Raw genomic sequence first — 22,532 nt, forward strand, 5'->3', positions numbered from 1 at the left:
GTACTCAGCAGTCGTCTGCTAAACTCTCTCTCTGTCAGGACTCGAGTGCCTGGACAGCTTCCCTATCGACTCTCTATCGACGCTATCGACTCTACACAGCCACCGTAGGCTGTTCGAAACCGTTTCCCACGCTCTATCGCCTCCGCCACCCAAGGAACCACTGATCCCTCCCTTTATTTCTCTAGGAACTTCGACGCGCCGCGCGTCGTACAACACATCAACACAAGACCCCTCAAGCCTCCCATACAGGCTAACCGTCTTCTTACCTCTTTAGGTATCGCCGACAAGCTCACAAAGCTTGTCCCATCAAATTCAAGTCAGGTTTATTAACCGACGGCCAACTGAGCAATCCCCGACTTAGATAGCCCGGGACCTCAGGGAAGTTTCTGCAAGAAGAAGCTGAAGAATCGGTGGTACACTCCTATCACCTCAAGAATTCCCCTCGCCTCTTCGACACAGCCACAACACACACAAACTTCCGTCGCGACAACGTGCAGATGGCGGCACAGGAAGACCTGGGCGATGCGGAGCCCGCCTTCATCGTCACCCCAACCACCCACCTCAGACCCGCAGGCAACACAGGAACACACCTGGGTGGGCAAGATACCCGGAACACCACCCCCCAGGGAGTTGGACGGAGGCAGCAGGAAATCGCCCTGCTCGTCACGGCGTCCCTGATGAAAGGCTCAACCGGAACACTGGACTCCGAGCGTATCACGGACGTCAAAGTCTCACGGGACGACGACCTTCCCCCCCCTCCCCCAGACAGCGCACCCGAAGGGAAACTAGCGATTATCGACGACCAACTCATCGCGAACCGCGCATACACGGCCGTAGACAAGGACCGCCCCCGCCGGGTGGAGATACCCATTGCCCAGGCACCGGCCGGCGGGTGGACCATGCCACACATGCGTTTCCGACTCCAACAGCTGGAAGACATACAAGAGCGCCAGGTACGCGACTGGGCAGAGGAAGACGAAAACCTCAGCAATAACATCCTCATCACCGTCTTTGATAAGCCAAACCTCTCAGCGGACGATGCCCAGGACGCCTTTGGAGAAGTACGCGCCGTGATTCAGGCTTTCCTCGAGGACGGCGCACGACTGAGAATTATTATGCCGGTGGCAGCGGACAAACGCCAACCCCGCACGGGACTACTCACCTACCTGACGGCAGAGAACAAAGCCCGCATCCTCACGCAGGGTGTCTTCGCCTCCGCCGATGTAGCCTTCCTCGCCCTCAGTTTCGATGACATTGTCGTCAACCCGTTGTACTACCTCACACTTAAAGGACCTCTGGACGTGGATGCTGACCTCATGCTCTACGCCGTCCAGGTAGCCCTCGCAGGGAAAGCCTCCAATATCGTTATGGCCCTCGGCATGGACCCCAACAACGACAAAGCTATCGAACAGGTCAACAACTTCATATACAACCTGGAATGCCAGATACTTCCCTTCCTCGTGCCCAAGGGACGCCCGCAACCACGATACAATATATACGGCCCGGTAATCAACACCTCGCTCCCTTGCGCATACCGCGACGTCCATGCGATCATGTCGAAGACCAACTTCTGGCACTCGCGGGTTGGACCCGTCGAACAGTGCCACGCCGGCCAATGCACCTTTTGCTACGGAGTCGACCACGTATACGGCCTGTGCCCGATCCGAGAGCAGATCCCGGCGGGCTTCCACGGATCGACCAAGAACTCCTCAACGCACACCCAAGACCAAGGGCGCAGAGGGTACGGGAATGCCTGTGGCGCGTTCAGAGGTAGGAACCAGGGACGTGGAATGTAACCGCACGTAGACCAGATCAGACAACTGTAACGATACATAGACGATAGACGGCGTGTAACCCCCACTCTGAATCTTAAACGAGATGACACGCTGCTACCAACGATGGCTCGGGACTCAAGGGGGCGTGTCGACCGGTCGCGGCACGCATCACCCCAAGCTATGCCGACCTAATATACAGCTCCTTCACTGGGAAGGAGGACTGATGGTCGACATGCTACAAGACCGGCGCCTTGGCAAAGTGCCAGCGGAGGCCTATTTAGGCCGGACAAGCCGCGCGTGTAAGCTGAAGCTGAGTAAACAACTAAATGCCATCGCCCGAGCGGTGCCTATAGGAGTACCTCAGCATAGTCCTGTCCGTGGAAGACCGGACGATAATAGTCTCCCCTGGCGCCCTCGAAGGCAGAGGGCGCAATACGGGTCATACAGCCTGCTGCCAACACCACAACCACACACACACCCCCCTTATCTACGGTCTCAAACCCCGGTCTTGGCGCGCGCCCTCCCGCGAACAGAGAGGACGTGCCCCCCACCGCCGGGCACGGCCTCGACGACGTTCGGAGAGGTTTCGGAGGCGGAAATGCTGAACAGGTTCAGGACGACCAAGCCCCGAAAGGCCCGAAGAGGGCAAAACATGCCCACCTAAAAGTGGCGACCCTGAACATGAACGGACACACCGTGCAGGGCGGAACCCCACTGAACAAGTGGAATGACATACATGCTATGATGCGGGACAACAAGATCGCCATCATCGCGCTCCAGGAAACTCACCTCACAGAACAAAACCTAGAAGCAATAACGAGAATGTATGGGAAACGCCTATGGATCTACAACTCGGCGGACCCAGAGCAGCCGTCCAACTCCGCCGGAGTAGATGGCGGACATCGCGAGACTGCACCACGAGCGGCTACAGCATGACGGAGAAAAAGAGGAGTGGGCCCATGGAACACACCGGCGGAATATAGAAACGGCACTGGCGATAATCCCGGAGGAGCGCAAGCTGCCGGAGAACGTCAGAGAAACGATGCAAGAACCGCTGACAGAACATCATGTCAGACAAGCGCTCGAATGATCGAAAAGCGGGAAGGCCATGGGCCTGGACGGAATACCGTATGAAGTGTGGAAGGAACTCGACTCACTGCACGCGAAACGAGTGAAATTTGAGATGGCGTCCTTCAACGTCATGTCGGTGATGGCGGAAGTCTTTAACGACATCCAAACCCAGGGCATGGACGAGAAGACACAGTTCACGGATGGATGGATGTGCCCGATATATAAGAAGGGGGACAAGGCTGACATCGCAAACTACCAACCGATCACTCTCCTCAACACAGACCACAAACTACTCACCAAGGCTCTAGCCATGCAACTCGCGGATGTGATCGGCGGAATGGTGCACAGCGATCAAGCCGGGTTTATACCGGGCCAGTCGATATTCAGCCAGGTGAAACTGTCACAAATGATGGTCAAATACGCGGAAGCCATGGAAGAAGACGGCATAATTGTAGCACTCGACCAAGAAAAAGCATACGACAAAATCAACCACGAATACCTATGGGCAACCCTGGAAGCATTCAACTTGCCGAAACGTTTCATCAACACGGTGAAAGCCTTGTACTCAAATGCGAACACAACTGTAATGATAAACGGCGTCAAAAGTAGAACTTTCAGAGTAACGCGAGGCGTACGACAGGGAGACCCACTATCGTGCATCCTCTTCGACCTGGCAATTGAACCGCTAGCATGAAAACTAAGAGGGGATGGAAGACTGAGAGGGTTCCGGATCCCAGGGAAGGCGGAAGCCATCATCGTGGCACTGTTTGCCGACAACACGACTGTGTACCTGTCCGCAGAGGACAAGTACAGTGACCTCCTTGACATCCTAGACGGGTGGTGCAGGGCATCACGAGCAAAGTTCAACAAAGGTAAAACGGAGATCATACCGATAGGCACCGGAGAGTTCCGAGAGAGGGTATGGCAGACGAGAAAGATGGACGCGAGCACGGTGGAAATGATCCCGCAGGATGTGCGAATATTAAAAGATGGAGAGGCGGCCAAGCTGCTTGGGACATGGATCGGGAACGGGATAGACGAAGCGGGAGTATGGTCGGACACGGCGGACAAGGTGAAACGGAACCTAGACAGATGGAATGCAGCGAAGCCGACACTACAAGGGAAAGCCCTGGTCGTGCAGATGGTGGTCGGAGGACTCACCCAGTACAAGACGAGGGTACAGGGAATGCCAAACTCGATACTGGAAGACCTGAACAAGATGATATGCAACTTTATATGGGGAGAAGGCCGAGCCTCCCTGATAGTGATGGCCGAGCTCCAGCGACCCAAGGAGGAAGGAGGGATAGGCCTCATCAACCTAGAGGCTAGAAACGAAGCTATCGCACTGGTATGGCTGCGGGAGTACCTCACCATGAACAATCAAAGGCCGAGATGGGCCGCCCTGGCGGACTTACTGGTGAACAACGCCGCCCCACAAGGGGTCGACTCGAAAGACAGGCTGAACTCCTTCCTACAAGACTGGGCAGCGCCGACACAAGGCCCGAACGCAGCGAAGATGCCCAGGGATATTGCCCTCTGGCTGAAAATGGTGAAGAAATACGATGTCGTTTTCGACGCAATCAGGATTGCAGACCAGGTGAAAATGCTCCTACCTGCCTGGTGCCACCTAGGAGCACCGCGATGGACATACCACAAGACGAAGGACAAGTGCCTGAAGACCGCACACGGAGTGGTAACGGTCAAGGATATGCTAGACCAAGCGAAAAGAATATGGAAGATCAGTCACTCGCGGCACAATAGATGCCAGTGCGATGAATGTGTTGCTGACCGCAACGCGGGGTGCCAGGACCCAAACATGTGCTGCCAACGAGCGGACACAATACTTCGACGGATTGAACCGCGGTTCTCAATCCACAGTAGGAGGCGAGACGACGGACTGACCCTGACACACACCAGACAAGAGAAGAACAGGCAAGAGAGAAGCCGTCGGGGAGTGATACGTTTTGACCCATCAGTGTCTCTCAAAACCGAACCCGGCGAAGGAATAAGGATTTTTGCGGGCGAACACAAACCGAAGAGAGGACCTGCCACGCGACTCAGTAGACCTGCCAGGGGACGAAACGTGGAGGAAGAACGAATGACCATATATACAGACAGATCCTGTACAAACAACGGGTCCCTGGACGCGGTATGCGGAAGTGGAATATGGGTGCCGGACATACCAAGCGCCAGCAGGGCTATCAGAGTACCAGGGGATAAACACTTGAACCAGAGGGGTGAAGTTGCGGCGGTCCTGGTAGTGCTGCAGACGACGGCGCCCTTCGTACCGATACTCTTCAAGACCGACTCGATGTATGTGATTGCTGGCCTAATGGCACACCTCCCGAGGTGGGAGGACATAGGGTGGACAGGAATAGCGAACTCCGACCTGTTCAAAGCCACGGCGTTCCACCTGAGGAGACGGTCAGCGACGACGGACTTCCTCTGGGTCAAAGGCCACTCTGGCGAGGAAGGAAACGAAAGGGCAGACACACTGGCAAAAGAAGGAACCAACAAAGACGAAGCCGACACCCTCGACCTCAGCATTCCCCCAGAGTTCAACCTTCGGGGCGCGAAGCTTTCAGCTATGACCCAATCTATGCTGTATGAAAGGGTATTGGCCCACAAAGGACCGAAGACCGTACACCCGGCAGCACTGACCCCACTGGACATGACACGGCACGCAATCAAGGAGACAAACGGCGTGATGCTGGACGACGAAGCTCTGTGGAAGTCGATAAGATGCAGAGACCTCCGCCAACCGGTGAGACAACTATTATACCGCGCAATGCACGGATCCCACAGGCTAGGGAAGTTCTGGCAGAATGTCCCGGGCCTCGTGGAAAGAGAGGCATGCACCTACTGCGGGGACAAGGAATCACTGGAACACATAATGACGGGATGTGATAACGGGCCGGGGAAGGTAGTGTGGGACCTGCTGCACGACGCCTGGCCGCAAGGCCGAGGAGCCCCGCCCAACATCACACTCGGCCTCATCCTTGGATGCGGCGCGATTCAAATCAAAGAAACGAGCCACGAAACAGGAGTCGAACAACTCCGGACTAATCGGTCAAGGCTCATGAGGATACTAATCTCGGAGTCTGCGTACCTGGTATGGGTGCTCCGGTGTGAACGGACGATACAAGACAGGACGCACAGTGGAGAAACAATACGACGAAGGTGGGCGATGGCCATACAAAGACGACTTGAAAGCGACCACACTATGGCATGCAGAACGATACGCACGGAGTCGCACGTGAGGCAAGTGCAGGGAACGTGGGATGGACTGCTCTTAAACGAGCAGGCACTCCCGGAAGACTGGGCCAAACGCCGTGAGGTTTTAGTGGGTATTAAGCTGCCGAGACTCCGCAGACCGGAGCCACCTAGGTAGTGCACGAGCCCCACTCACCCTGGAGTTCCCCCAGGGGTCGTAGTATTGAGCATTTTTCCTCGGACCGGGCTACACAAAGCCCGCTATTTAGGAGTAGCTTATTTAGGGTTAGACATGCTTGTCGACTGCTAAATAAGAATATCTGCTCGTAACCAAAAAAAAAAAAAAAAGAATACCCACGATCACGCCTGTTCTTTCACCTCCAAATCTCCAGAGACGACGGATGTTGGGCTCTGATTCTCAATATAGCGACTCCAGCAATAGTCACGGCTGTCACAATCGAACAAGCCCTGCTCTTGCTACCGTGCTCGGAGGCGCATCTCAATGACGGCCGACAGCTTCAAGAAGCACCGCGCCTTCCATTCATGGGCATACGCATTCCTAAATGGGGTTCGCGTCCGTGAAGAAGCCCGTAGCCGATCGCGTCGAACGCTCGCGTGGATCGCTAAATGAACGCGCCCCGTCTCAGTCGTCCGCCGTGCCCGTTTCATAAGTATACCACATCGCTGCCGGCACTGCGGACAACGGCGACGACGACATCGGCGATGGCTTCCCCCCAACCTTCGCAGTTGTACTCGCTGCCGATAGCGCGAACGCTCACCAGCACGTCCGAGATCTCTGTCGACTCCACATCGAACCTCGTAGCCCACAGTCCTAGCACAACCAAGCATTCGCAACCCAAGTCTTTGATCCAGACGTGGCGCGAGAAGAACTGGAGCTGGGGGAGGCGACAGGCCGACCGCGAGCTGCCGCGCTTTCATCCTGACGGGCAACAAAGCGCGCAGGACGTGCAGCAACCAGACCGTCCGCCTGCAGATCCGAGCACGTATCGGTGGTGGCATGGTTGGACCACCATTTTGGCTGGATCTTGTACGTCTCATTCTCTGAGAGGAAGTTCCTGTCGTTTAACCATATACACTCTGTAGACTTCAATATTCTCTTGTTCTTGCTGCCTGCTGCTGTACGCCCCTCTGAATATGCGCCTCTTCCAAAAACTTGACATATTTTCAGTGGATCCTCAGCGAAACTCTCGAATCCTCTCACACTCTTGTCTGCATATGTACGCACCTCATTTTTCTACGTTGCTCATAACTAACAAGACGTTTCAGTTTGTATCATCACGTTCCTTCCTCTCGTCAGGGTGTGTATTCTTCCTCTGTTGCATGTATCACCATTGAATGGATGATCAGCTACATGATCTTGCAACCGCCGATCTCGCTGCGCGACTTGGCGGTAGCAAGACGGGGTTATTGAATGCAACCATGGTAAGACTCATTTATCCTACCTGCAGCCCGCAGACTACCAGATGCTGACAGCCTTTATGACCAGGGAAACACGTACGTCTGAAGGAACCCTTCGGACGCATTGAGCTGATCCTCATCGCTTGCACTGCTAGCGTCGAGATCGTGATAGCGGTAAGCATGCACCAGATAGCTGTATCCAATACATGATCTGATCTTGTGGCGTAGGTCATTGCACTTCGCAAGTGTGAACTTCGAGTGGTGCAATCATCTCGTCAGTCGAACAGACTAATATAACCTATCCCATCACTCACGGCCTGCCCTGCAGTGGTCGGCGGGATCTTGAGCAAACTACGTGAGTCGGGCCACCTCACAGTTTGTGCACCGTCGTAACTCATACCCTACAGTTCTTGTCCTCGGGATGTGCTTCTTCGCGGGCGGCATGCGTTTCTCCGAGCAAGGCTTTGATGCCAGTGAGTCGGGGCTCCTTCTGCAGTGTTGGGATCATCTCTGACCGACCCTGCTTTGTCTCGGTAAGCTGCGACTCAGATGCACTCATCGTTGCTCAGCCTGAGCGTCGGTGCTCTCCTTTTACCTGCGGCCTACCACTTTGCGCTTAATGCAACGAATGAAAAGTCCCAAGACGATCAGAAAAAGGACTTGCTCAAGATGAGCAGAGGAGTACGTGACGATGTAAGGATTGATTCGATCTAACTGATAAACTCTTCCCCTCAGGTTTCCATCATACTCTTCGTCAGTGAGTATAAAAATGATTTTGATACACGGATGCGCTCAAACAGACGTCACACCGTCCAGTATACCTGTCGTACCTCCTCTTCCAGCTGGTTTCGCATTCCCACCTCTACAAGGACAGCGAACGACCCAGCGAGACGTTCAAGCACAGGCATGGAGCCCACTGCAAGCACGGGAACTCCCCGCTGGCGGGCTCGCGGGCCTGCTCGCCGAATATCGACGACTTGCGGTTGCGGCGGTGCGACACTGAGCGTTCCACCGGAGAGGCATTCCGTCACAGCTTGGATGACCAGCCAGCTGGAACCGGCATCGAGTCGGCCCCGAGCCTCCGCTACCGATCCCCCAAGCCGAGCGTGACCGAATTCCCAAAGTCGATCAGGCTCATTTCTTCGCAGTCCCTGCAGAGCTCGGAATGTTCCCGGGAAGGGAGCCCTTCTCCCTCGCGCGAAGAAACCATCGTTTTGGACGACGAGAAGTCGGGTATCGCGGACATTTACTCGTGCTACGATCGATCGCCTCCGGATACGCCTGGCCATCTGTCCAAATCCGTCGAGCCGCTCCAGCTCCGTCGACGCATCCCGGAGCTTAGCTGGGCGATGGTGGTGCTCCTGCTTGCGGCCACTCCTTGTGTGCGTGCGCTTCGTAACCCATCACATACTGACCGCATTTTCATACCATCCACAGTTGGTGGCTCTCAATGCGGAATTGTTGATCGAGAACTTGGATGGCTTCACCTCTACCATCAGCAAGGACTGGATCGGCCTCATCCTCCTGCCGATGGTCAGTTCGTTCGCGGGTGAGTGACATCTCGGCCAGCCGTCAGAGTATCGCTCATGATCCTCCTTCAGAGTGTATCACGGCTGTCAACGTTTCGGTGAAAGATCAGTTATCTCTGAGCATGAGCGTAGCGATAGGGTCGACTATCGTGAGTCATTCGTCGCAGCGGGGTTTCCTTTGATAATTCAATTCGTTGTAGCAAACCGCCCTCTGCGTCATACCGTGCGTTTCCATTCTTGTCTAGCAAGCGTTCACTACTGAATCTCTGCCTCAGATTCTGCGTCCTCTCAGGATGGGTACTGAACAAACCGATGTTAGCAATGTCTCTTGTGTTCTCTATGCGGTGACCCACTCAGTATGTTCCGATCGTAGGACACTATTGTTCGATCCCTTCGAGTCCGTAGTACGTATGGCCTGGCTCACTCACCTCACCTTACTCACACGGTCCTCTGTAGGTGCTGTACATCTCAGGTGACGGTGACCATGTTATCATGCATACTTCGTACTGACGGGTCGTAGTAAACACCATGGGCTACGTGGTTGGAGATGGGAAGAGCAACTGGCTAGAAGGCGTCATCCTCGTCTGTATGTTGACCAAACCGCTCATCCCGTGCATTGTCCCATTGACACGCTCCACAGGTCTGTACGTGATTATCGCGGTCAGCTTTTGGTTCTACACGCCAGGTACTGCCGACCTCGAAAATTTTGTGTCCGCTTCTCACCAGATACTTCAGGATCGGTCTTCGCAACGTCCTTACAAGTTTGCACCACCGAATGAACAATCTAATGGACCTCTTCACCATACCTCAGCACCCTGCATATAGATCTGTAGACCTAGACCAATTGCGGACCTCTTATAGTCGAGCACTCGTCAAGGCATTTTGTATGATACCCGCCATCCATCCATCATTACCGTCATTCGTTCTATCTGAACAATCGTTTATAACTGATATCATACACATTCTCTATAATATTGTCTCGACGATGTCGTCTATCGCTGCCCTCTGTTTAACAAGCATACGAAGCAATGCCGTGAGTGATGTTATATGTGAGCGGCGGGTTGGGTACGATAGGAAGTTGGTGAGGGAAGCTATGCGCCATCAAGTCCGCGACAAGGCTACGAGCATGCCACGTTAGCGTCGATGTTAGGGTTTGGCTGAATAACGCCACTGACCGGCCAAACACGATAGTCCCGTTCGCATTCAGATCTGTGCCGTGAGGCCAAAGGTTCAATACCTGTACTCGTTCCATCCGACGGAACAAGAATACTCACGGGTATTATCGTCGGGCGTCCGGTTCAGACAGTGTGATGAATTCGCGCCAATCGCTTGGACGTAGTCCATGGAGTATTTGTGCAGATCAAGCAGGTGAGTATGCTGCTCCTTGGCAATTTCGGTGGTCTCTTCAGCCCACGGCTCCAGCACGTCGTCCAAAGTTCCATTCGCGAAGAAATTTCGGCGTGTCAGACTATCGTGCGAATCAACACGTTTGAAAACTCAAGGTGTCGGACCTCAAAGTCCCACCTGGTCACTAGCACGGGTTCACCACCAACGGCACGAATTTGGTGAACCATTTCAGTGAGGTTCTGGCCCATGCTTTCGGGCGGAGCGATCTAACAGGATAATCAGCGCCGCTCGGGCAGTTGACAGAAATGGCATCCCAGACTTTCATATCATTGTGACCGAACTGAACGGTTACAAGCGTGCGACGACCGTTGGAGACTTCGCTCTGTATATGACTCAGACTGATGTTCATCAGACCTGATGCCTCAAAGCTGCCCGTAGTGGCTCCGTCGTGCGCCGTGTTGATGCAGGGCGTGTCAGGAGCCAAGGACGCACAAAAACCTTGAGGGTGGATCAGTACAAAAACCGGGATGCCCAGCGTCACATACCATTTCCCCATCCTCCGGAGTCCACTACAGTGCTGTTCGGTGTTAGGGGGTACCAGCGAATGATTCAGATGCATTCCACGCTCACTCGTTGTTTGTCGTGCTGTCTCCGACGAGAACGAAGGAGACGGGTGCTTGCCGTGCCCCAGCCGCTGCGCAGAAGACGATCAGTACCAATGACTTCAATATTGGTATCATGGCGTGTTGATCACCCGTCCTCTTCGACAAAATGCTGCTTTAGTAGCTGCGCGCAAGACAACTTCCGAAGCAACATGCCCGCGTGACATGTGTGCCGGTCCGTGTTACCATGGTCACGCGATGAAGTGTCCTCTCTTCTTGCCCTGATGGGAGCGGATGCACGAGGATCCATGTATTCGGGAAGACTACAGCGGCCCGGTAGCGGGAACGTCGCGTATCCTACGATAAATAATATCGATCACCTGCATGGTGTTATTAGATGCAACGCGCACTCCAGCAGCGCATAGCGTACCCATTTGTCCCAAACCTGGCTCAACCACCCAGGCTTTGTGACCACCTTGGGAAGATGCCTTGGGACCATCGCTCTCCACAGGCGTTTGATCCAGCCAAACCTCTCTGAGGCCGTCGTCAATGGCCCCTGTGACTATTTTCACATCCGGGAAGGCGCGCTGTAGGAACGGAATGCCCCCGTTACGAGCGACTAAGAAGGTTATCAGGATAATGTGTCCTGGTTGGACGCCGTGGTCGAGAAGGACTCGAATGGCCATGAAGGCCGACGCTGCTGTACCAACCTGCAACACACGGATCAGCACGAGATATGCGGTACGGCTAAACATAACGCAGCGGACCTGTGCATCCAACAGAAACACCCATGCATCGCGGGCGCGTTCCCGGTTCCGAATGCATTCCGGTAACATGGTATGAAGGAGCAGAGGTTCGCCGGTCTTCGTATCGGACTGCACAAGTAACGACCCAACAGTCACGTCGGGGATAACCCTGGACAAACCACGTTCAAGCAAGCCACCACTGATAACCCGATATTACTAGGAGCCTAACGCACGTAAGTCTTGAGGACTCACGCTCGTAGGATTGATACACCGCAAAGGCACTGTCCGTCCCGGTATCAGCTGGGTAGGCTTACAGCGTACATGCAAGTACCCACGCATGGTTGAATCATCTGCCCATGAGCTTCGACCTCTACGGGAGTCGTCACAGTCTTAGGCTTATGTGGAAGGTATTCCATAGCCTTCTCCACTAAGTAGGTAGCCAGGCGATCGACGAAGAAAATAAAATCTTGGCGAGAGGTGGTCCGATCCCTCAAAATCGTGTATATCCCCTGAGTATCCTGTCATTTGGATTTCTCATACGTATCGGCTAGGTTACCTTGAGTTGTGGGGTCTGTTTCATGAGAATGAAATTGGGTTTATCTTCCAAAGCGTTGTTGGGACTGGACGCGAAAGACGCGGATGAGGGACTGGGAACCATGTGTGGACGAAATGACCGAGCACGATCCGCTAGTTGCCGCCTGATGTGGGTAGAGATAAGGTCGATTGCCACTTCATTATCCGAGCCAGGTACGATCTGGATGATGTTGTCGGAACCCTATCCCGGTCAAAGTGGAGTCCACCTACAATATCTGCGTGACGGGAGGTGGGTAGCACGAAGTTATCATAAGCAGGCTTGACAACTGGAGCGTGATGAGTAGTGCCGTCTGCCAAGAATGATATATACCAGCTAACATCGCAAGTACCTTCGAATGCATGACGATCAATGTCAGAATATACAAGGAAAATCTAGAAGAACGTACTGATCAAGAACCCCATCTATCGTTCGCCCGCGCTCCTTCACGTCTCTCCTTATCCGTCGCGCAAGCATCAGATCGGAGTCGCATTGGACGAACACCTTGACGAGCGTTAAACTATAGCTCATTTACATAACGTCATGAAACACACCTTGAGGTCGTACAAGTTACGAAGAGTAGGGTCAAGTAAAGCCATTATGCCTTCAGCTATGGAGCAAGATGAGCACAAGCGTGCGATGGACTAGCGCAATGCTTGCCGATGATAACAGTGGCACCATACAGATATCGGTCTTCACTTCGTGGAAGTCTTTGATGCTCTGTGAATGAGTACACCGGGATGTGCGTTTGCCTGCACTTCTTCAGGTCTTCGAGACACTGATATGCGTGGTCAGGGACCGAACGGCTCCGGAGCAAGGAGGGGCGCACGGAGGCGAACAGTTGCATGTCCAAAGCATCAGGATGGTCAAAATCGTACTTGTTCGCAAATGCTAGAGCTAGTTCGGCTTCATCATGCTTCTTGTAGAAGCTGTCCTATAAAGAGCGTGAGCCTTTATGGTCGCGGTGCAAGCCAGTAACGAACGGACTTGCGATAAAATGATCACCGTTGGAATGGAGCCAAGAGATTGTACTATCTGCCTTGCAACGTGCGTCTACCACTGGTTCATGTACTTAAGTGGCAACGCAAAGAACGCTTGTCCCACCTTGCCGCTTGCAGAACCACCTATTGTCCGAGATGAATGCCACAGAAGAATCACGAAGGACGAGAAGACACACCAGCTATACCGATGACGAACGCATCACTAATAGGGTTACCATCTTCGCCATACCTAAGTTCCCGTCAACGTGCAAATCCTTGCATGACCCCCCAGCCGCTACGAGCGTCGTGTGCACGAACCATGGGGGCCGACCATGGGATTTGAGGAAATGCGACTCCAGCCCCGTTGTTTTCTTCAGGCGCGCAACTGTTGGCGCTGGCAGATTTGACAGTGTTCGGGATAGCGGTGGTCGAAAGGAAGGCTTTTGGACGGGTTGTAACGACGCCTTGTCGTCCATGGCTGAGCCAGTTGGTGAGGCGGAAAACTGAAGCAAGACAGCGACAAAGCCAGGTTGGGTCGTCACAGAAGTATCTAGGACGGATCAAGTACTGTGATATGGAAGAAGAGTTCAGATAACCGCGATGCCATGATTGATGGCAAGTGCTGCTGGCGCACGTAAAGATACACAGGACAACGCAGGCCTCGACTGACCATCGGATCGGTACTAAGGATGACTTCCTACTACATTTCGGATGATACTTATATGTAATGCACCATTGCTTATTCCTCCGGCAGTAGGAATGCTTGCACTAGGGCATGCATGTCCTCGCGTTCCATTAGCTTGTTCTCCCAGACCTCACGATGCTCCTCGCGGTCTCCTAAGGCTTCAGCAGCCTTGACAGGCGCAGTCGTGCATCCACGCAACATAGCGTCAACGTGGCATCGCGTCCACAGCGGCAGATGAATCGCCGCCGCGCCCGCCGTCGAAAGCCCGGACTTGCTGCTCTTGCTCGTGCATGCGGTGTGACAAGCGTAGCAAACGTGATCCGCCAAACTTATCGAAGCATTTCCGGGTGTAGAATGTCCAGGTGCTGGATGAACACTGGAGCGAGAACTCCTCTTGCCGTTGGACAGATCCCTTATCGATATCCGCGCCTTCCAGTCCTGAACCGTGGGTGGAGACAATCTAACGGTCGGACGAAGTTCTCGTTAATGAAGCCGCCACCATGTTAAACTGCGACAACAGACCTTTCGCATATGCAGCACCGATACAATGTGCCGGGCTGCGTCTTCGGAGCGAGCTTCCCACAAGTCCGAGCAATCGTAGAGACGGTGGACGGATAGTCCCTTTCTAATCCTATGATGAAATCTGAACGTGGCTCAGCGGGAAGCTCCGATGAAAAGGATGAGCTTGCCTCGCGTCAGCCCACCGATGCTCTTGTTCACGTTGGATCCCTCATGAACGAATCTACCCATTGGAATATCGTCGCTAATGAGGACGTTCAAGTTCCGCCACCAACTGTACATGCCACACTCTTTCATCGAGATGTCTGACAGCGGCCGTACCATTCGAACAGATCCGGTCCAAGTTGCGCGTGCCTTGCGCCGATGTCCAGCTCCTGCGACATGTTCGCCCTCGACGTTCACAGAGCTGTCCTGGGGTTTCGCGACGATTTCTGATGGCTCCCACTCTTCGTAAAGTTCCGCATTGATCGCAAATCCGCCTCCTTGGGCGATGCCACTTATGAGGCCGATGGATAGGGAAGTCGAAGAGTTGCCCAGAAGCAGATGGGATGACCCTCGGGAGTGGGCTGTATACAAGAGGAGAATCCGGACCAAAGTTGATACCATTGCCATTCGAGCAGTAGGCGTCGGCATCGAGTTCAAAAAGACATTTAGTCGATCCCGAGGAGAACCAGAAGATGTCGGTACACAGGGTAAGGCTGGTTAACACTTCATAAGAACCATTACATGTTCCAAGTACATCGCGGACGGACCTTCGTCGTTGATATCGATGCCTAAATCATTGTGAGGAATATCACCGTGTACACTGTTCCACCACGCCGGATCGAATGCATCTTCAAGGGAGATTGGGATGAATTCGAACTCCGGGTAGGCGGAGAGCACGGATTTGATTTGAGGCTGGAAATCTGGCGCCTGTATGGGATGAGCGGAGAAAGCTATCATGCACAGAACCTGACTCACGACGCCGTAGGCCGCTCCAGTATCTACGAAGCAGACAGTCGCATGCTTCCAAACCCGTCCATGCCTCGGATGTCGAGCCCCTCCGTCAGCGCCAATCTCGCCTTCAGCGTCATCCGCCGCATCTCTACCAGCGAAATAACACCGATGCACAAGGTCTAACAGAACCGTAGAGCCCATCCCTCCAGAGTACCCGATGCATAGGTTACCGGTGGGGTTGAGGGACTTCTTGCGTGGACCGTGCGGACCAGGATTGATGTACGGTTCCAGAGCTTTCCCAAATTTGTACCATACGTGGGGAACGAAACAGTCTCTGCAACGAGAGGTCAGTTTGCCTGTAGGTTTCGAAGATGAAAGGCGCAGACTTGCAATAGACCGCATGGCGGAAAACTGCGTTCCCGGGCTTCGACTTGCACTTAACGCATATCTTGGCTTTGTCGTACTTTCGCTTGCCTTCCGGACGCTGAGATACGATCAACAATGAAGATCAATGATGCTTACGAGTCATAAGGGCATCCTGTTCAGCGGCCGGGTTTCCGCAATCGGTCATCGTAGACGAACCCCAACAGATCGTAAACCGAGCAGATTGGACTGGCAGGATCTGCGACAAAAGCTGCAGTATTCCCACGCGACTCCGATTTCTCCTACAAGTTCTCCAGCCCCGCCATGGGTAGGACCAGGAATAAGAAAACGAAAGCCATTACTACGCTGGACGTCTTGGCAAGGCAAAAGGAGCCCCCCTCATCAGCTGCTCTACTCGAGAAGGCGCAGTCTCTGATCGTTCAATGCGACTATGAACTCGCCAAACGCTTCATCGAACGCGCCCTGCAGGCGGATACTACAGATTCTACTGCCCGTGAGATGCTCGGGGTAGTGCAGTTGGAGCTAGGAGATCTAGATGATGCTAAGCAGGTGAGTTTCCTCTCTGGTCTCCACGGCTTGTCCAGATTCATCTAACGTATAGGTCTGCATACAAGACGTTTGAATCGCTCGTTCCGCCTAGCTCGACTGCACCACCGACCCCGCCTACATCGGCATTCTTGTACCTTGCGCAGCTGGTGGCCGAAGACGATCCTCACAGCGCTCTCCGATACTACCAGACCGCCGTCGATATCTTACAGGCTCAACTCAAGGGCAAAGCGAGAGCTAGCGACGACGATAAAAATGACGAAACAGAGACGAAACAGACTGCTGTTCGTGCCTTGATCAGCATGGTCGAAATTTGGATGGATCCTGCGCAGGATCTTTGGTATGACCAGTGATATCTATGGACATGATATCCGACCATTTACAACATGAGCAGCTTCGATCCTGTGGCTGAAAAGACCTGCGAGGAGTTATTGCAGAAGGCACTTGTGACGGATCCGGGAAATGCTGAGGCTACGCAGATGTTGGCATCTGTGCGCATGTCTCAACAAAGGCCAGACGAAGCTAAACAATTGCTCGATCAAGCCTGGTCCGTCTGGAAGGACTTCGACGTTGGTGCGTAATTAGGTCACCTTGCACCATTCTGCCCCTCACATTCAGTCTGGCAGACGATCCCCGATTACCGTCGCTAGAGACTCGCCTAGCATTAGTGCGACTGTTTTTAGAGCTTGCCCTCTTTGCACCAGCTTTACTCGTGCTTCAAGGCGTGATGGCCGTCGATGACCAGGAAGTGGAGGCGTGGTATCTGGAAGGATGGTGTTTCTTCCTCATGGCCGAACAGTCAAAAACGAGCGGGGAGCCTATAGAAGGCTTGACTTGGGAAGAACTTGCGAAAGATGCGTACGACTGCTTACAGACGTGCAAAACGGTCAGTTCTCGGATCGCCAGCTGTCTGGTGCATTGACGCTCACTTCTATGACATAGTTGCACACGAATCAGGACCATCCCGACAGGCCGTTGCTGGAACACGCTGAGGAACTCATGCACACGCTGGATGGATTTGGCATAACACCGTCACCTGCTGATGAAGAAGACGACGAGTGGGAAGAAGCAGATTCAGACGATGTCGGTAGCGACGATGACATAGAGATGTCATGAGCACTATCATTTGGGCCGGACGAGACTACGTTCCTAATCATGTTGTCTCATGTTGTCATTTCCATCAGTACACTACTGTTTGAGCCTTGATTGCGTCTTGCGTCTGTACGTGAATGGGTATCATCATGCCGAACGGTTCAGCCTCACTACCACGTTCAGCTTCGGATCCTTGCCTACCTGCGCCGTGCGGTGGCGCACACATCTTGTCCTGCGCCATCATATGGCAGCCTCAGAGGCCCTGACACCTCGTCGTCGATGCATGATTTCTGTGATTCTGTCAACAAACGATCGCAATACACGCTACCCTGACGATATCCGTGTTGAACATGATTGAGCTATCTCATGCTCCCCGTCCAGCATCGCAAGACGGTTTGTACTCAGAAAGGCTAGAGGCTTTCATGAAGCGCTCTCTGGCTGAGATCAAAGCTTTCTCTGAGCGCGAGCAACGTCCGTACGAAGAAGTAGTTTACACTGCTCTTAGACTGTATGGTTCTCGCCAGCTGAACGCCAATTAGATACGGCGTCAAGTAGCCACTTGGCATTGCTCGTATCTCTTCGATCCCCCGGATCCGGATGCGACAGATTTCGACGATAGACATGCTCAAGGTGAGTACCATAGTATTCGATACGATGGCCATAGCTCAACGACATGCAGTTACGGAAACACTTACGAGTATCTCGCGAATGCTGGAGGCTCTTCACGAAGTGGCATCTGTGCATTCCTTCATGCTATCCGTGGACCCTCTGTGCAAACATGACGAGGGTTTTCTTGGGGGTACCATCCTGGGTAGGGAGTTCTGGCGAGGATTGAGGGGAGGCGGCGTCAGTGGGGCTCGTGCCTTCAAGGCCGAGGCTATTAAAGAGAGATCATTGGCTACAGCGTCCATTGGCGGGTCTATGGAGGCTCCTTACCGTCCTTCATCGGTGCCTTCCTCAAATTTGGCCTCAGGGAGCTCGAATGCCAAGAAGGGGCCCGCAAGCGCTCTGAAGAGCGAGGTTTATGCCGCCGTCCGCAATGCGTTGAGGTACGCTACCCTGCTCAAACAGTCGTGAAGGGGTATGGTTCACGCTGCTGCGCTCAGGGAGGCAAGTGGCGTGCGCTCTGCAGAAATGAAATGGACGAATCACGACAAGCTCGCGTCGTATGGGATCCAGATAGTCGGATGGCCACCAAGTAGGCGCATATATTCTTTCGATCGTGATTTTGTGTATGACGGGAGCATTTGTGTAGATATACCCTCGCAAAATCCTTCGACACTGTCCGTCGCTCAGAATCAGCGTATACTAGACGCCGTGAATCAAGGTGTTTTAAGGTTCGAGTCGCTTGCTGGCCCGTCAAATGCGGAAGCCTCCGATGGCCGCGACCAACGACCCATGGATAACCAGACGATAGCCGCAGAAACCGGGGACGTATCCGCTTGGTTAGTCTCACCCGATGGCGACGACAACGATGCTGTGACGGACGACGCACCGGATGCCTCATCAAGGGACTTGAGAGGCTCCGCCTTGCCTCAATGCGGCGTCGGGAATGGTCCTTCTCGTAAGAGGCCGAGAGAACACCCTTGAGCCTTGGTAGATTCTGTTACCGATGGACAGGCAGAAAGATGGCATAGAGGGGAGCGTGTGACAGCATTACTTGTATGTGTACAGTAAGTTCTACAGTTGAGTGAGGGTTTCTAGTAGGTGTGAGGGTAGAGTATCGGATCTATGAGCAGTACGCGACGCGCAAGCAAGGCGGTATCGGGCATCCCTGAGAGCGATTGTGATTTAGATTAATGTACCAGCGCAGTATGCGCCTCCGATTCGTCACCAGAGCGAGTCAATTTACGCCAAAGCTCCGGACCTTCACGTATAAGGGCCTGATAGTGTACACCGTGAGTGGGCGGAACAGATTGACACGACGGTGTGCGTACTATAACAACCTCCACGGCGATGAGGACTATAATGATTAGTTCCATGCGATGGGCGGATGACTGTATGGAGAACCTCCCCGTCAAAACGTGACAACCAAGAAACACTGACAACGTTACCTCTGTAAGGAGCTGACGCAGGACGGCTTGTAGCTAGTGGTTGCATGAGAGTGAGTACGCGCGCTACATAATTTGAATGTAATGAAAATCACCTCTGCTGCGTATGTGATCTTCTCATTGATGGATCGCGTACGAGCCCTGATCTCCAAGGCATTGCTCAGCGAGTTGAAGTAACCTTCATGTGACATCAGTTTGTGTTACACACGTGAAGCGCAGTCTGTATTCACCTTCAAGCACTGGCTCGTCCCAATAATAGTCAGGCGTATCAGAGAAATTCTCCCGGTTCAGGTTCAAGCCTTGTCGGTACTTCAGCAGTTCACCCAACTTCTTGATCAATTGTTTCCGGCTCATTCCCGGCTTGCCAGTCTTTTCCAATGACTGCGGCAGCAAGGCCATACCAGCCAAGTAATCTTCTAACGAAACCTCAAGCGCAGAAAGAGCTGTGGACCGCGACAGTGCTTGCGAGAAGGCGTAGCGTGCGAGGATCGTCTCGGGTGAGAAGGGAGTCGGAGGCACGGTCGTCAGCATCGCATCCGGAGAGATAGGTGGCGCTTCTCCCAGGATGATGAGGTCGCCTTGCAAGCGCGTTTTTCTGCGCATTTTTGGTCAGGGGCATCAAACACAACGGGGCGGAGGAATTCACCCACTCCGTAGGATCCGTGACAAAATCGAGTTCCTCCACCTCCGGTTCCTTGAGTCGACCAATCTCTACATCTCGTCGTGCCCTCAGGACCTCTTCCGCAAAATTTTGAGCGCCTTTCTCGTCCAGGCCCCAACAAACGAAACTCCCATTGCCGAACACGAAGATTTCGCCTTCTTGCGCCGAGTCCCCTTGAGTGCCTTTCTTTGTACTCCATCGTGGGATATACCACGCGTCATGCAGCATCTGCGCCTGCAGGTGTGAAGGTGTGCTGAGACGTAACCTGGAGAGCAGGTATCGCTCGGCGGTCGCTAGCGTGATCACAGGCTGGATGTTTCCGCGTGTTGGGGTGGGGTTGACGCGAATTGGTAAAGAATCAGCAGCCGTCCTGCGTAAGGGCGTAGCAGCTTTCGGCTTTGTTTTGGTGCTCGAGGGGAGTTCTTCGCCGTAGGCACTGGGGACGCTAGACGCCATTCCGCGAGCTGCGAGCACAGGCATTCGGCGACATGCCGCGAGGCTCCTGGTGTGACCAATGCTTGATCTAGAACCGAGACGTAGTACAGACCTCGAGAAAGACGAGGACATGGTGGATTCGAGGAGGCCCGAGGACAGAACGCGACCGCAAAACCGCGGGCGCGTCCGCGTTCGGCACGCAGCCATGCCGAACGACGGATTTGCCGTGTGCCGAAGTCGCGTGTTACGTACGACTCATTAGTCACGGAGTCAAGAACAGTGATTGCAGGCTGTGACCTTCAAGCTTGCGTCCGACCACCATGTTCAGCTACTTCTCGTGAGCATTACTGTCGACGATAGACATGAGTTCTGAACCCATTGCAGCTCTTCGGCCCCGGCGGATCCCAACGCTCCCAACTTCCATCCCGTGTCGGAACGCTATGACGTTCAAGACCTTTTCGGCGAGCTGGAGCCCAAAGATCTCGAGCTGCAATGCCAGGGAAGTGGCTTCGTCACCGAGACGCAGACTTTCTACCACCTCCTGGAGGATGGCACTTTCCTCACGTTTCAACTAATCCACTCATCTGTTGGGTACGCTTGTTTATCTTATCCGAACGTACTTTCGTAACCACTTCATTGCGTAGTCTCTGGTACCCTCAAATCCAGTTCACGTGCAAGACCTTCAATCCCCGCACGAAGGAGAAAACGTGGAAATCTGTCAACATCTCGCATTTTGTGTGCCCTCCCCCCGGGCTCGACAAGCGATCGAGCAAAGCCGATCAGTTCTCGATTACTCACAAGCCCTCGCCCAGCGGCGACAACGCCGAGGGGTACACCATCACCGCCAACCTGGCCGATGACCTCCAACTATCGCTTGATGTGACGCGGCCAGCGTCCACCCCCGGGTTCAAAGTGGGCAAGGGACCTAAGGGAGGATACTCGTACTTCGGCTATGACCCGGAGAAGGCGGACGGATATGTCATCCACCGCTTTTGGCCCCTCACCCACGCGGCGGGCACGTTGATCACGAAGGGTCAGGCCATCCCCGTGAAAGGACCGGGCATGTTCGTGCACGCTATTCAGGGCATGCGCCCCAATCTGGTGGCCTCACGATGGAACTTCGCATACTTCGAGAGTGCCGAACAGGGCGGCGTGACTGCGGTACAGATGGACTTTACGACGCTGGACACCCACGGACGTAAGGGCCCTGGATCCGGAGGCGTAACCGTCAGCGTTGGCGGCGTGGTGCTCGGTGGCAAGTTGGCATCGGTGACGACGGAGACGAGATGGCCGGACGAGCCCCTGCCCGAGTCCACTTCCGTCATCTCGCGAGCCATCCATCTGCAACCGACGAAGGACGCGGAGACGGGATACGACCTGCCCACTGAGATCGAATACAAGTGGGCGGCCCCATCCATCGTTGCCGATGCGCCCGGCGAGGTGAATGCATCACTGCGCATCGCTGTCGGCGGCCCGAGCGAGGCGAGCGGTTTGGTTGAGAAGGTCGACGTTCTCGGCGAGATACCCTACGCTCTCAAGATGGCGGTCAACTACGTGGCAGGTACCAAGCCGTACATTTACCAGGCGAGTTTTAGCCCCGCGCCCGCAGTGTTCGCGTAGCTAATCATCTACCTGCTGCTTCTTATAGTGGCTGAACCCGGCGACGCTCGTGGTCAAAGGTCCGGACTCCTTGATCCCTGGCTTATCCGCAGGTTTGGAAGTGCAAGGGCGGCTCTACAACGAAGCTACCTTCATCTCGTAGATGCGGGTCCGCGCGCATAGCATAGTCTCATTAAATCTGTACCATACGATACCAGCTTAGGCAGATAGCGCCACGGATTTCTGGTTAGGTTCTAAGTTAGGGAGCGATGCAAGAGTCATACTGCGGTCGTGATCGCAGGCGTTTGAAATCAAATAGGAGTATCAAACTCCACTGATATTCACCCTCAACATACTACTCCTGCGCTTAC

At 54.0% G+C, this 22,532-nt stretch overlaps 11 protein-coding genes across 11 annotated transcripts; 7 read left to right on the forward strand and 4 right to left on the reverse strand.

The window, feature by feature from the left end:
- Nucleotides 1-497: 497 nt before the first annotated feature.
- PUNSTDRAFT_138089 (uncharacterized protein) lies at nucleotides 498-2,711 on the forward strand (the record flags this gene model as incomplete). The annotated part of the gene is made up of 2 exons (XM_007387752.1): nucleotides 498-1,741; nucleotides 2,309-2,711. The coding sequence occupies 2 exons, from the start codon at nucleotides 498-500 to the stop codon at nucleotides 2,709-2,711; spliced, it is 1,647 nt and encodes a 548-aa protein (XP_007387814.1).
- An 850-nt stretch (nucleotides 2,712-3,561) lies between these two features.
- PUNSTDRAFT_37950 (uncharacterized protein) lies at nucleotides 3,562-4,146 on the forward strand (the record flags this gene model as incomplete). The annotated part of the gene is made up of 1 exon (XM_007387753.1): nucleotides 3,562-4,146. A coding segment is annotated over one exon (585 nt), but the record flags the coding sequence as incomplete, so codon positions are not given.
- A 798-nt stretch (nucleotides 4,147-4,944) lies between these two features.
- PUNSTDRAFT_75479 (ribonuclease H-like protein) lies at nucleotides 4,945-6,237 on the forward strand (the record flags this gene model as incomplete). The annotated part of the gene is made up of 1 exon (XM_007387754.1): nucleotides 4,945-6,237. The coding sequence occupies one exon, from the start codon at nucleotides 4,945-4,947 to the stop codon at nucleotides 6,235-6,237; it is 1,293 nt and encodes a 430-aa protein (XP_007387816.1).
- Nucleotides 6,238-8,122: 1,885 nt separating this feature from the next.
- On the forward strand, nucleotides 8,123-9,955 carry PUNSTDRAFT_55241 (uncharacterized protein). The gene is made up of 12 exons (XM_007387755.1): nucleotides 8,123-8,159; nucleotides 8,214-8,235; nucleotides 8,295-8,860; nucleotides 8,916-9,027; nucleotides 9,080-9,156; nucleotides 9,208-9,230; nucleotides 9,283-9,321; nucleotides 9,381-9,411; nucleotides 9,464-9,479; nucleotides 9,528-9,593; nucleotides 9,648-9,692; nucleotides 9,743-9,955. Exons 1-12 carry the CDS (start codon nucleotides 8,148-8,150, stop codon nucleotides 9,784-9,786), a joined length of 1,053 nt encoding a protein of 350 aa, XP_007387817.1. The 5' UTR covers nucleotides 8,123-8,147; the 3' UTR covers nucleotides 9,787-9,955.
- A 220-nt stretch (nucleotides 9,956-10,175) lies between these two features.
- On the reverse strand, nucleotides 10,176-10,796 carry PUNSTDRAFT_33896 (carbohydrate esterase family 12 protein; the record flags this gene model as incomplete). The annotated part of the gene is made up of 4 exons (XM_007387756.1): nucleotides 10,176-10,216; nucleotides 10,282-10,475; nucleotides 10,532-10,620; nucleotides 10,674-10,796. Coding segments are annotated over 4 exons (447 nt in total), but the record flags the coding sequence as incomplete, so codon positions are not given.
- A 481-nt stretch (nucleotides 10,797-11,277) lies between these two features.
- Nucleotides 11,278-13,766, reverse strand: PUNSTDRAFT_122606 (armadillo/beta-catenin/plakoglobin). Its single transcript, XM_007387757.1, has 16 exons — nucleotides 13,572-13,766; nucleotides 13,451-13,503; nucleotides 13,378-13,397; nucleotides 13,261-13,326; nucleotides 13,103-13,207; nucleotides 12,934-13,051; nucleotides 12,828-12,883; nucleotides 12,683-12,777; nucleotides 12,615-12,625; nucleotides 12,507-12,562; nucleotides 12,259-12,456; nucleotides 12,038-12,211; nucleotides 11,955-11,983; nucleotides 11,724-11,901; nucleotides 11,387-11,666; nucleotides 11,278-11,336 (listed from the first exon to the last, which is right to left on the reverse strand). Exons 1-16 carry the CDS (start codon nucleotides 13,727-13,729, stop codon nucleotides 11,314-11,316), a joined length of 1,620 nt encoding a protein of 539 aa, XP_007387819.1. The 5' UTR covers nucleotides 13,730-13,766; the 3' UTR covers nucleotides 11,278-11,313.
- Nucleotides 13,767-13,846: 80 nt separating this feature from the next.
- On the reverse strand, nucleotides 13,847-15,964 carry PUNSTDRAFT_107745 (uncharacterized protein; the record flags this gene model as incomplete). The annotated part of the gene is made up of 7 exons (XM_007387758.1): nucleotides 13,847-14,398; nucleotides 14,461-14,581; nucleotides 14,628-15,155; nucleotides 15,210-15,369; nucleotides 15,418-15,727; nucleotides 15,780-15,867; nucleotides 15,916-15,964. The coding sequence occupies 7 exons, from the start codon at nucleotides 15,962-15,964 to the stop codon at nucleotides 13,993-13,995; spliced, it is 1,662 nt and encodes a 553-aa protein (XP_007387820.1). The 3' UTR covers nucleotides 13,847-13,992.
- A 116-nt stretch (nucleotides 15,965-16,080) lies between these two features.
- Nucleotides 16,081-17,520, forward strand: PUNSTDRAFT_107749 (TPR-like protein; the record flags this gene model as incomplete). Its single annotated transcript, XM_007387759.1, has 5 exons — nucleotides 16,081-16,326; nucleotides 16,392-16,663; nucleotides 16,718-16,896; nucleotides 16,950-17,209; nucleotides 17,266-17,520. The coding sequence occupies 5 exons, from the start codon at nucleotides 16,081-16,083 to the stop codon at nucleotides 17,437-17,439; spliced, it is 1,131 nt and encodes a 376-aa protein (XP_007387821.1). The 3' UTR covers nucleotides 17,440-17,520.
- A 172-nt stretch (nucleotides 17,521-17,692) lies between these two features.
- On the forward strand, nucleotides 17,693-19,005 carry PUNSTDRAFT_107750 (uncharacterized protein; the record flags this gene model as incomplete). The annotated part of the gene is made up of 5 exons (XM_007387760.1): nucleotides 17,693-17,900; nucleotides 17,955-18,045; nucleotides 18,095-18,464; nucleotides 18,522-18,613; nucleotides 18,671-19,005. Exons 1-5 carry the CDS (start codon nucleotides 17,766-17,768, stop codon nucleotides 19,003-19,005), a joined length of 1,023 nt encoding a protein of 340 aa, XP_007387822.1. The 5' UTR covers nucleotides 17,693-17,765.
- A 206-nt stretch (nucleotides 19,006-19,211) lies between these two features.
- Nucleotides 19,212-20,583, reverse strand: PUNSTDRAFT_75319 (uncharacterized protein; the record flags this gene model as incomplete). Its single annotated transcript, XM_007387761.1, has 6 exons — nucleotides 19,212-19,298; nucleotides 19,353-19,412; nucleotides 19,470-19,502; nucleotides 19,562-19,644; nucleotides 19,697-20,061; nucleotides 20,096-20,583. The coding sequence occupies 6 exons, from the start codon at nucleotides 20,581-20,583 to the stop codon at nucleotides 19,212-19,214; spliced, it is 1,116 nt and encodes a 371-aa protein (XP_007387823.1).
- Nucleotides 20,584-20,882: 299 nt separating this feature from the next.
- On the forward strand, nucleotides 20,883-22,419 carry PUNSTDRAFT_122610 (survival factor 1; the record flags this gene model as incomplete). Its single annotated transcript, XM_007387762.1, has 4 exons — nucleotides 20,883-20,899; nucleotides 20,947-21,153; nucleotides 21,207-22,146; nucleotides 22,211-22,419. 4 exons carry the CDS (start codon nucleotides 20,883-20,885, stop codon nucleotides 22,322-22,324), a joined length of 1,278 nt encoding a protein of 425 aa, XP_007387824.1. The 3' UTR covers nucleotides 22,325-22,419.
- Nucleotides 22,420-22,532: the final 113 nt, after the last annotated feature.

Source organism: Punctularia strigosozonata (genome assembly GCF_000264995.1).
Source record: "Punctularia strigosozonata HHB-11173 SS5 unplaced genomic scaffold PUNSTscaffold_15, whole genome shotgun sequence".
NCBI lineage: Eukaryota > Fungi > Basidiomycota > Agaricomycetes > Corticiales > Punctulariaceae > Punctularia > Punctularia strigosozonata.